The sequence below is a fragment of the Berghia stephanieae genome, chromosome 3 (assembly GCF_034508935.2).
Source record: "Berghia stephanieae isolate SIO BIC M18660-M18661 chromosome 3, UCSD_Bste_1.3, whole genome shotgun sequence".
Taxonomy (NCBI): domain Eukaryota; kingdom Metazoa; phylum Mollusca; class Gastropoda; order Nudibranchia; family Aeolidiidae; genus Berghia; species Berghia stephanieae.
Window position 1 is genome coordinate 69675363 of NC_088362.1, and position 12033 is coordinate 69687395.

At 36.4% G+C, this 12033-nt stretch overlaps 1 protein-coding gene across 2 annotated transcripts in view; it reads right to left on the minus strand.

Annotated features, from left to right (window-relative positions):
- The window catches only part of LOC144968322 (ribosomal biogenesis protein LAS1L-like), a 17667-nt gene extending 11259 nt beyond the window's left edge, over positions 1-6408 (minus strand). Inside the window, exons 1-4 of one of the 2 annotated variants that reach the window (XM_078906571.1) lie at positions 6314-6408; positions 3322-3414; positions 1469-1612; positions 701-773 (exon numbers count right to left, since the gene is read on the minus strand). In XM_078906571.1, coding sequence (XP_078762697.1) covers positions 701-773; positions 1469-1612; positions 3322-3414; positions 6314-6387 — 384 coding nt within the window. In that variant the 5' untranslated portion in view covers positions 6388-6408. Of the gene's footprint in view, positions 1-700; positions 774-1468; positions 1613-3321; positions 3415-5634; positions 5701-6313 lie in introns of those variants that run through there. The other variant, XM_078906572.1, reaches the window with a different exon arrangement.
- Between the last annotated feature and the right edge of the window lie 5625 nt (positions 6409-12033).

Below are 12033 nucleotides of genomic sequence, written 5' to 3' on the forward strand. Positions count from 1 at the left end.
ATACTGACTGCAGTGATATAAGAACAGGGGCACAAAAAACGGGAAGTAACATAAATTTTGCTGAGTTGTAGTTCATCTTTACAGGTGCTCTTCTTTCATGACCTTGTATCTTACTGAGAATTTGTAAAATATAGATGTTTGGCAACTGTTTTCAATTTACGCACAAATGTGGGCTTAAGTGTTTCACACTATATTTGTACTACCCATCAGCAGATTTTAGCTGATTAAATTAAAAAAGCGGTCTTTTAAAGCCAAAATAACCCTTTGGAGAAGCAGATCAAACTGTCCCAACGGCCCAATCACCAAGTAAAATGCCTTTCCTCAGGGAAAACTATTATGTCTAGTTATTAGCTATAACCGTTCCACCAATTTTAGGTTATGTTGTGCGTCAACAATAAGACTGCAACACCACTGTACAGACACCTCTAGACAGTTACTGTATTTTTAATTCTATGCATTTTCATTATACTTTTTGGTCCATAAAAGACACAAGACTCATTTTATTTATCAAATTTATTACGTTTGGCTCTGATAATAAAAATAATTGTATCAAAATTCTAAAATTTCTTATCAGTGGCAGAACGAATAAATACATTTTCTTTAACAATGCAATAATGACAGTAAGCCAATCTAGCTCCCTCATCAAGAAAAAAAAAGAGAAAAGGAACAAATAGAAAAAGAAAATCTTCATGGTTGGTACCTGTCTGGCCACAATATGCACTGGTTGAGCAACTGCTTTGGTTTGACCCCTCTCTGTTACAAAGTTGACAAACCTGACAGTTAAAAAAAAAAAAAACAAGAATTCAATGCAAACAGATCAGGGAAGTGTTTACTTAGTTTTTACATAGTAAAAATTCATTAGTCTTGGAGGAAAATAAAATGTTAACACCTTCATCTTTGGATCACTGGATCACAACTAAATGAGCAGATGTTGCTTTTTAGATATTTAAAAAACCTTGTAATTTAGAGGATTTTACTTGACAATTATAGAATGTAAGAGAAAATTGAAAGCTACCTTGCAAAAAAGGACAATAATCGGTATAACAGTACCTAGTGAGTGATCAAATGAATGCAAAGAGTCGAGGAGGTCAGAGCTTGATTATATGTGGATTGATAACGTTCTGTTTGCTTGAGGGTGAGAGAAGGGTGCCTCAAAAATTGAATTAGACCCTTCTTAAAAGGCCACTTAAATCATCTAATTTGTCTTTTAAATCTGTCAAGTAGGCATTTTTTAAATTAATGATTGCAGTTCATGGAATTTATCATTTTTAGTATTTTCACTTTAAAAATGTAAATGTAATTCACCTACAATTCCTTACAGTAGAAACAGTAAGGGTTAATTGGTACTGACATGTCATTTTAAGTAAATCAAATTTGCAATGGTGTAAAGTCTTGGGACAATTTTGTAAAATTACAAATAATTTATAATAATTGACAGCTTTGTAAAACCCATATCTTAAAATCTGACCTTATGACTGCAACACCATAACTTGCCCGCAGTAAATCTTCCTTCTCATGTACTTGATGTTCCCTCAAGGCTACTTTGTGGTTTAAGATACTGTCAAACAGACGGCCTGTATTCTCCACTGCAACTGACAACTTGGATCCAGCCCTGAAAAAGAAAAACAACAGTCAACAAAGAAAGGCTTATGATGAATTTTCTTGAAACCCAACATTTCAAAAATCACATCACAGGTCTGCATAGTTTTAGACAGGACACACATTCACAATAAGGAGAGGAGAGGGGAAGGGGGAGTAAAACCTTACTATTTTACAAAATTTGGAGAGAAGGGTATATTTGTTGATTTAAAATTGAACTTAAAACCAAGATTTTCTGGATTAGGACCCCACTTCAATAACTTTCGTTGTTTTCTTTAAAGAAAATGATAACCTCCAATCAGACTGTGCTGTTTCCACCCAAAGCCTTTCCATTTTCACCTTTTTTGTTAGTATTATTCAAATTCAAAGGTTCAGGAGGCCCCACAACTCGTTACTTATCTTGTAGGTTCTGAAGGCTGAAAGCCTCTCTATTGATAGAAAGAAATTGATGTCGCACAACTCCTTGTTATTTTTAGCCAGCCATTTTTATGGAAGTTCTTACTAAATAGTATTAATCAGACTATAAATGTTTAAGGTTACACATTGTTTTGTATGTTGGTACTTTATATCCGGCTGGCGGATGTTATGACTCTTCTAACTAAGCGCATAGCACCAATTAAAAGAAAAAAGTCCTTCAGAGCCATTATGCCCATGGACCCAGGGTTTATTTGGTTTCTATAGCGTGAAATGGACAATAGCAATTGCGTGTTATCCTTGGATAGGACGCTAGTCTATCGCAAAGTACTTTCCACCAGATTTAACAGACTCAGCTACCCGATCACTGCTGAGTGTGGGGCGGGGGAGGTGTCAGAAAAAAATCTCAACTGCACCCAGGATCGATCTCGGTCCCTTTCCATGTGAAGCGGATGCTGGAGAAATAAAATAGATTATACCCAGGAGAAAAAAGAAGAGGACAAGGAAGTTGACAAAGAGAAAGAAGGGGAAGAATAGGATGAGCAGAATGAGGAGGAGATTAATGAAGAGGAAGAAGAGGATGAGGAGTAAGAAGAAGAAGAAGAAGGAGGAGAGGAGGAGGAGAAAGAGAAGGAGGAGGAGAAGAAGAAGAAGAAGGAGTAGGATGAGGATGAATAAGAAGAATATAAAAAGAGGGTAGAAAACAAGAATAATGAAGATAAAGATGTAAGGAGGAGCAACAGCAGCAGGAGGAAGATGAGGAGAAAAAGTAGCTTAGGAAGGTGGACAAGAAGAGAGAGAGAGAGAGAGAGAGAGAGAGAGAGAGAGAGAGAGAGAGAGAGAGAGAGAGAGAGAGAGAGAGAGAGAGAGGAGAGGGAGAGGGAGAGGAGAGAGAGAGAGAGAGAGAGAGAGAGAGAGAGAGAGAGAGAGAGAGAGAGAGAGAGAGAGAGAGAGAGAGAGAGAGAGAGAGAGAGAGAGAGAGAGAGAGAGAGAGAATTTCCCTCCCATGATACAAACTGTAGGAGATTATCGTTGAACTCAAACTATATTTGACAAATTATCTAGTGTAATTACTAACATCTCCTTCCTCATACCTGCAAAATTTTCAAATCATTAAAAAAAATTTTAAATTTTCCCGGATTCTAAACAAAATAAAAATAAAATAAAATTTGAGGTTGGCATTCTCACAAAAATATTCATGTTTCTAGATCTTATTTTAATCTCAAATTTTGATGAATTTCCACCTATGAATGAAATAAGAAAGATTGGAAGAAAGAGCACCACCAACATAATCTTGAATTCACTCACCTTGATTTCCAAGTCGTAATTCGTTTGATAGCATTCAGATGGAGGTGCTCATCTTCACCGTAGATGTCATGGTAAATTTTTAGGAATTCTTTACTAAAATTAGAAATAAAAAAAATAATATTAAAAAAACAACAATCTGTTTTCTTGAAAAAAAATTATGTGTTTTTTGCTGCCTGGGAATACAAAAAAGAGCAAATTTTAAATAAAAGTGCAAAGCAAAACAAAGTTTTATTTAAATGTCTCAAATTTTAAATAAACAGTCCAATGATTTAACGTATCCTTTTAGATGTGGAAAAATCTGTTGGTTGAACACAAAGGAATTAAATCTTAATTGTCGCCAATGTTAGGAATAAGTGGAATGAAACTATATTTGTGCTATTTTGGGCATACATTGCTGAATTCTGACAACTTATCTAAACTTTAAAGTCCGAAAGAGCAAACATACAGAATTATCTGCAAGTAGAGTAAAATTCCCACCAATGTCATATAGATGGACAAAATAAACAAATCCAAATATGGTTATTTACTTATGTGCACATATTAGCAGGTGTGATAACCCAATGCAATTATTGATTTAACATGTTGTGATGGACAATATTTTGAGTTGTTTTTAAAGTATTTCCTTTGATCTTACACAATAGGAAAAAAAAAACAGGATCAAGTTTTTCTTTCACTAAAAAAAATGAAGAACGTTTGTCATTCATGCTAACAATTTCCGGCTCTAACCTCCCTATCCTGCTGATTCGAAACAGTTTTGAGTCAAGTTTTTTCAAGTTTTGGGTTTATTGTACCCAAGCATTATGTACCTATTGCACCTATTTTATGCCTGAAAATTTGATACAAAATTTACACAATTTTGATCTCTCATTGCTCTGATATGAACTTTTGAAGTAAGTTTGGGCAATGTAAAAACCAAGTTTTGAGAAAAGCGAATTTGAAGTTGAGGCTCCGGTTTCATGCACACTCGAATCAGTGAGTAAAGGAGGTTCGATCTATTTGATTGTTCGATTTTTTGGGATGGGTCTTTCTTACTACTTATGGATACATATGGATTGTTTACGTTAGTATATGGATTGTTTCCAGCACAGGTCCTTTTAGGTCCTCTTCATCGAACTCTTTTTGTATTGAAAAGTCTTTCCTCCGATTAATAAATTCTGTTTTGTCTTGTAATCTTCAATTGTTCTATCACATCCCCCCTTTATCTTTTGCATTTCAAAGTTGGTAAATTCACTTTCCTCAGTCTTTCCTCATAATATATCGATCCTAGTCGAAGTAGCTTTTGTATCCCTCCTTTGGTCACCTTCAATTTGCTCATTGTATTTTTTGTATGTTAGGAAACCAAACTGAGCTTTCATAGTCCAAGTGCGATCTCACAAGCGCTTTGTAGGGGGTGGGGGATGGGAATGTTTCTTTGTCTCGATATTAATATTAGAGTGAGCGTCTGGTGATGGCAAACATGAGTTGGCTTTTTTACTTTTACACTGACGTGTGTATCAAAATTTAGTTTGTCATCTATGGTGACACCATTGTCCTTTTCTTCAAGAATCTGTGTCAGTGGAATACCCATTAAAGTGTATCTGAAAATGAAGTCCTCCCTTGGTTCACTTTTGCCCAAATGCAGGAATTTTCAAATATCTGGGTGAAATTTGAGTAACCATGTATCACTCCAAGAGGCCAGTTCCCTCGGGTCATCTTGCAATATATTCCTACCATTCTCTTCTCTTATGATTTTGAATATTTTCGTGTCATCAGCAAAGAGGTAAACTGATGAGTCGACAATGTCAGACTTCAATGAATTCATTTATATATGACAAAGAAAACTGGTCCAATGCCTGATCCCTGATTAATTTCTACTTGTTGCCTTCGTCTTGCCATATAGTGTTCTAGTCAACTAATCATTTATTACCCAACTTGTATGATTGTATGCTCTGAATTTATTCAATAGTGTGGGACTGTGTCAAAGGCCTTTCGATAATTCATATACACAATCCAGTCCATACTCCTAGGTGCTTTGGTAAACGACCATTGGCACTCCAGCAGTAAGCTGATAAATGGGCTAGTGGCTGTGACCCGATTTTTTAAAACTTTTGAGTGATGGGTCTCAGAAAAATTTATATTTTTTGTTTCTGGATGGATTTAATGATTTATGTCTTATTTTCTTCAGGAGGAATTACCCTATCGTTTGGTGTTGTATATGTTTAAGTCAATGCTTGTGGATAAACAATGGTATAATGTAGCTGTGGATAATTTAAAAATTAGAAATTAAAATTCCAGTGACTTTAAGAAAATTAAATTCAGGACAAAGTTGTATACCGCATCCTTGAAATTCGTTCCAGCTAAATCCTTAGTTTAATCTTAGCGGCCATATTAGGCCAATGGTGGTTACTATTACTACCGGAAATGCAACAGTTTCAAATCACAAAGTCCGTCAAGAGGCAAATGGACCATCAAGAGGCAAATGGAAGAACATTTTTCAGCCTTTACATTAACATAACTGTTGTTCTGATTATCACAATTTTTATATCATTAGAATCGTGTTGAAAAGCACTCTATAATGATATAGGTTTCATTGAGCTCAACCCAATTTGATTTTTTTACAAAGGTCAACAAAGTGCTACTTTCTCTAAATCTACTCCGACTCCACTCCACCATCATACCAAAATCAAGTGCTTTAAGTCTATCAATCTTAGAATTACTACGTTACTGCTTCGGGTAGGTATTGCAGAAATCGCATAATAATATTATGACTATAAGTATAAGTTAAGATAGGAGAAAACCCCAGACTTCAACAATTAAATCAATTGTGTCTATTCCTAGCCAACAAGGGGTAAAAACGAAAGTGAAAGTAGGACAATTATTGACAATAAGTTAATTCGAGGAATCGAACGTAGTGTCATTTGAAATGTATGATTATCTTAGAATGTAAGAGTATGATATTTTGTATTTTAACTTAAATAACCCCTATGTTTTACTACGAGCGCAGGCCACAAACCGTGACTTCCAAGGCACAACGTATTTTCGTTTTTCGAGAGATTGATCGGGCAAAGACATCAAGGGAGTCGCCATTTTAGATGGTGAATGATCTGAAGCAACGGTACGTTGGCGCGTTATTAAATAATAATAAATAATACTGAAAACTTATATAGCGCTATAACTCCGAGACACCAGACTCTAAGCGCTTAAATTACAAATTACTTTGGCTGAAACATACTCATTAACTATTAACATACACAAGCACACACACATACACACACACACACACAATACAATACAAACCAGACGCCTATCTTGCTTCTCACAAAAATCGAAACAGATATGTTTTAAACGTGGTTAATTAACCAAACAGAAATGTCAACAACAAAAATGTGTATGCTTCAGATATGAAAGAAATATGATATGATTCTCAAATTTATTATTTTACTTAAGTACTTGTGCAATTAATTTTGTTAGCATGAGAGAGAAATTGAGTGGCTGTACGGTGATGGAAGTTTGTTGTGAGAAAGAGTTATAATAATGTTATATCTCATAATGAAGTGGAGCAGGCACCAATAAAAATAATGACGAGAAACAATGGGCCTTTATTTCGGCTATGAAATATTGTCTTAATATTCGTCATTATAGTCAAATAAATTATTATAGAACCGGTTTTAATTTGTTTTGACAAGAGTTAAGAAAAGGAACTATGTATACCATATACCAGTGTTCTGAATACATACGTGTGTATTCATCTGTATCCAATACATCGGAAATAAAAATATTTAAAAAGGACCAAATTATATCGTCTATACTTGTTACCTTAATCGATACTGAAAACCTTGATACTGAGCCTATCAGTTCAATCCACAGTTGCTTCCCTTGAACTGAGAACACTGTAACTTCCTATCGCGTTGTTTACATTAGAGAGAAAGAGAGAGAGAGAGAGAGAGAGAGAGAGAGAGAGAGAGAGAGAGAGAGAGAGAGATAGATAGATAGAGAGAGAGAGAGAGAGAGAGAGTCAGTGACAAACACAGAGTGAGAGAGATGGATGGAGAGAGATATTTTAGAGAGAGAGAGGGAGAGAGAAAGAGAGAGAGAGAGAGAGAGAGAGAGAAAAAGAGAGAGAGGGGGGGGATATATATATATATAGATAGTTAGATAGATAGATAGATAGATTGTTAGATAGATAGATAGATAGATAGATAGATAGATTGTTAGATAGATAGATAGATAGATAGATAGATAGATAGATAGATAGATAGATAGATAGATAGATAGATAGATAGATAGATAGAGATATGGTACGTGATTGAAGGATAAGTCTTGATAAGTCTTTGTCCAGTTTTCCGATTTTATGTCATATGGATCAATCTCTTTCTTACATTCAATTTCGTCATTGTAGCGTTTTTTCGATACAGGGTCCATTGTGTTGAAAGTATTTGTCGCCATTTTGAAGACATATAATACGTTAATCAAGGGACTGAACCGTGTAAAATGTCAAAAATTAACTCCCTTAGTCTTTACCCTATATGAGATTCTTACCGCGGCTGCCAGATGGCCATGGGCATGGCCAAAATTGACCACACAAAAACATTGTTTCGACAATTAATCAAATCAACATCTATTTTTTTTTTTTCCTAGTCCGTTAAAAGTTTTGTGATTATCAAAACCGATTCGTTTTCCAAGGAGATCAGACTTATTGTTTGGCCACTTTTGACAATGTTTGGCCTCAAGCACGGCTTTGCCTCGAGGACTGAAGCCTCTTCTTGTGTTAAGGTCTCGGGCGACGTGAAAACATTCGTATCTCTTGATCCTTCAGGGCCAGAGTTAATCCCGGTTTCTGTAGGGTGTATCGGAGAATAACAATTGCTTGCTACCCTTTGAATAGGACGCTAGCCTATCGTAAAGTACTTTCCGCCAGATCTAACACATCCAGCTACCAAGCACTACTGGATGGACAGGGAGGTCAGAAAAAAATAATTTCGACTGCACCCGGAACCAGTCTTGGTTCCTTTGACGATGGATTGTAATTATTTATTTCTCATTTTCTTCACGGGCATTGCTCTATTATTTAGTGTTTATGTTAGAACCTAAGTTCCCATGTTTGCAAGTCTGATAAACGAACACAGTTGTTGGCTTATCTTCTTTTTTAAACCATTGTTGTAATGGGAAATATTTGTTTTTAGTTTGAGAGTATTTTCATTACAATTAAATTGTCCCAGCAAATAAGTGCACGTCTTTTAAAACGGTACCGATGTAGTACTTCCTTTGATCCTGGATCATTAGATGGAAGATGAAAATATTTTTTAAAATTTGCCGCATTGAAACGTACTTGTTCACTTGAAAAAATATTATTAAAATTGAATTCAGGCCAAATATTCCTACTTGCCCTACATTCGAAGTAAATTTAATAAGAGAATTTGGGATCTGCCTCCCAACCAGCATCTCAATCAGAGTCTATCTCGTGGCGATGGGGAAAGTTTGAAGTTTTTCACGTAGAATTGGACTATTTGTTGTATTCACTGAATTTTTTCAATGTTGGGTATCATTTTAAAGGTCTGAGCATAGTTATGCTTTATTTTCATGTATGGTAAGTATGAAAAATATAGGGTTAACTTAAAATTGGTAAAAGTATGAGATTCTCAGGGTTCCCACTAGGTCGAGAAGCGGTCTGGGGTTTGGTGATATTCTCCCAGGGTCAGAAAAATGGACGTGTATTATGTGTTCACTCATTTGGGTACATGCATCTAGAATGGTGGGAAATTTTTTCAGCTCTGGGGAGTCTTTCCACAAGTTCCTAGATCATTTTCATAGAATATGGTGAGTATGGAAAAAACCCAAATAAAATGCTAAAAAGAATGTAGATCCCATTATCTTCCTTGCTGCTTGGGCCGATATTGCATAAGCAAAACGTGTTCCAAGTCCGGAACCTTATAAATAAGGACATGAGCCTAAAAAACCGTGCGTAGAACAAGTACAAAGCAGTCTTTAACCTCTCTCTCACTCTCTATTCTCTCCTCCACATCCTATCTCTCTCTCTCTCTCTCTCTCTCTCTCTCTCTCTCTCTCTCGCTCACTCGCTCACTCGCTCACTCACTGACGCTCCCTTAAAAATATTAAAGACCCTATCACTATAAAGTTGTTCACTTGTTTTTGTTTGTTTGTTTGTTTGTTTTTTTTTTTTTTTTTCTTGTTTGCTTGTTCGTTTTTGTTTTGCTTTTCTCCGGACTCATATTGTTACGTACAAGGACTGCACAAGGCAATACATTTTGACTCAATAGCTTACTTAGTGGATTAATTTCAATAACTATTATAACAAAGTAGTAACTAATTAAATTGTGAAATCAATTTTTTAAAAAGATTTCTCATCTTTAAATTATGTCAGATTGAATTTGAACAATTTCACCTAGTACAAAGTGGTCATTGTCCCAACAAATCTCGCCAGAACCTGGCATTATAAGAGAAACGCAGTAGTCAGCTTAAAATTAATGTCTATTTACCCTAATTACAGGTGAACGAATTAAACTACAGCTTGGTTGCTGTCTTTCTTTTTTTTTTAGGAAAGAGGTTCTCGTATCCAAAGTCTTCACTTTGTTCGAAATTAAAATGATAAACTTAAAAGTGAGTAAAAGTAAATAAATCCAAAAATGTTACAAGTCGTTCAAACTTCTCGTCTGGTGTCACCAGGAATGGTATCAACGTTTTTAAGTTGAAATTTAAGAATTTTTGCCAAGGGAGTACAAAACAGAAAAAAAAGAAAGAAAGAAAATATGCTTAGAAAGGAACTGGCCCCTCACCGGTTACAGTTACGCTGTGCTAAAACAACTAGCCACCTCGCCTTATCGCACTGGCCAAACAGTTTAGCCTTTATAATCTCTTCAGGTGTATGGAATACATAGCTGTATATTCTGCAAACTGATGTGCGGAATACACAGTTCGTTAAGAAAATTAAAAATCACTCGGACGCTGCACTCTGAGGAACGGAACGCAATATCTATTAGTGCTGGGTCGAGTTTGAAACGATCAAATCGAGCGGGTTTTCGATCGAGTCCTCTAAAATCGAGTCGGTTTCGGGCGGGTTTCGAGTCAGTGACGTCATCGAGCAGTGATTCGTTTGAAAAAAAAAAAACACGAGCAACTCGTTTGCCACAGGAAACTTCACATACCCCTCCCTCTCTTATGTCTGTGGCTGGCTTGACTGCAGCTGGTTATGATGGGGGCTGCCAGATGGCCAAGTTCAAAATTGGTTACTAAGAAACGCTTTTCTATTATTATTCATTTAAAAAAAAAATCTTTTATTTAAAAAAAATGAAAAGATAAGTTTATCCAACTGTAGTCGATTGTTTTGTTAATCAAAACAAATGAGTTTTTCAAGGGAGTCAGAATGCTTGTGGTATTGGGCTATTTGGGGTCTATTTGACTACTTGGGCAAGAAGAAATCTGGCTGTCTGGCAGCCTTGATTATGATCGTTCGTCGCATCACACACATACACACACACACACACACACACACACACACACACACACGCCATCAAACAGTTGTTGATGGTGAAGGGTTGAGACCCCCCCCCCCCCCTCCCACCACCATCATCCCGCTGTCACCTTAACATTTCATATTTATGTCGCGCCAAAAGTTGTCGGCCGCCCCCACCTCCCATAATTTGTCACTGGTCGTCATCGCCTCTTGTGTGTGCGGGAAAGGTCGTGCCATTCATTTCATTATTTGAAAAATAAATGAACAAGAATGGTGTGTTTTTATTAGGTAGGTAGATAATAATAATATTTAGCAGGTTCCACACCCAGACACACACGGATTGCCCGGATACGATGATAACGATGCCGACGACAATGGATGACGATGATGATGATGATGATGATTATCGTGTTTCTGTTTAAAAAATGAAATACTTTAGCAGGTTCCACCCCACCCCCCACACGGATAGACCGGACCCGAAGATGATGATTGTGGTTTTGCTGGCTGTTACGGCTGTGATGAGGATGATGATAATGATGATGATGATGACGATGGCGCAGATGGTGATTATTTGTTCGGTCGCTCAGTGGTACGGTGTCTCTTGTCACAAAATCAAGCCTTGTCAATGGCCGGATGAGTGACAGTGATTGTTGAAAATTGTGATCCAGACGTTAAGTCCGTGTGTCAGGCACTTGACTCAGGTGTGAATGTATTCTTATCTTATAAGCAATGACGGGTATTGTAAAGAGCTTTAATACAAAAAGACTCCAAACAGCGATCGGTACTACTGTACGAAATGGATGTATGGTCGATATGGCGTGCCGGAGGAATAAATTAAATAAAATATTGTGAAGTTCATTGAGCATGGTAAATCCTTGGAAATGCGCTTTGAACTAATACACCTGCTAGACAACTCCGATTCCAATATAAACGACTGATTAATATTCCCATATATAAACTATAGTTAGCTGAAAATCTTTCTTTGTCGGGACTCCAAAAGTATGGAACGAATTAGACAAAGAAATCAAAGGGTCTTTTAGGAGCACTGATTGATTTTAGATTGATTATTACATTGAAATGTGTTGATATTTATTTTATCCATTATTATTAGGGTGGTGGTGGTGGTGGTGATGATGATGATCCCGCTGATATGATGGTGATGATAAATAAATTAAACATAATTCCCTTTATTCATCCCATAGGGGAGATTCGTCTTTCGGGTCTATTCTAAGGGAAGACTGGAATAACCCAAGCGATAGCCG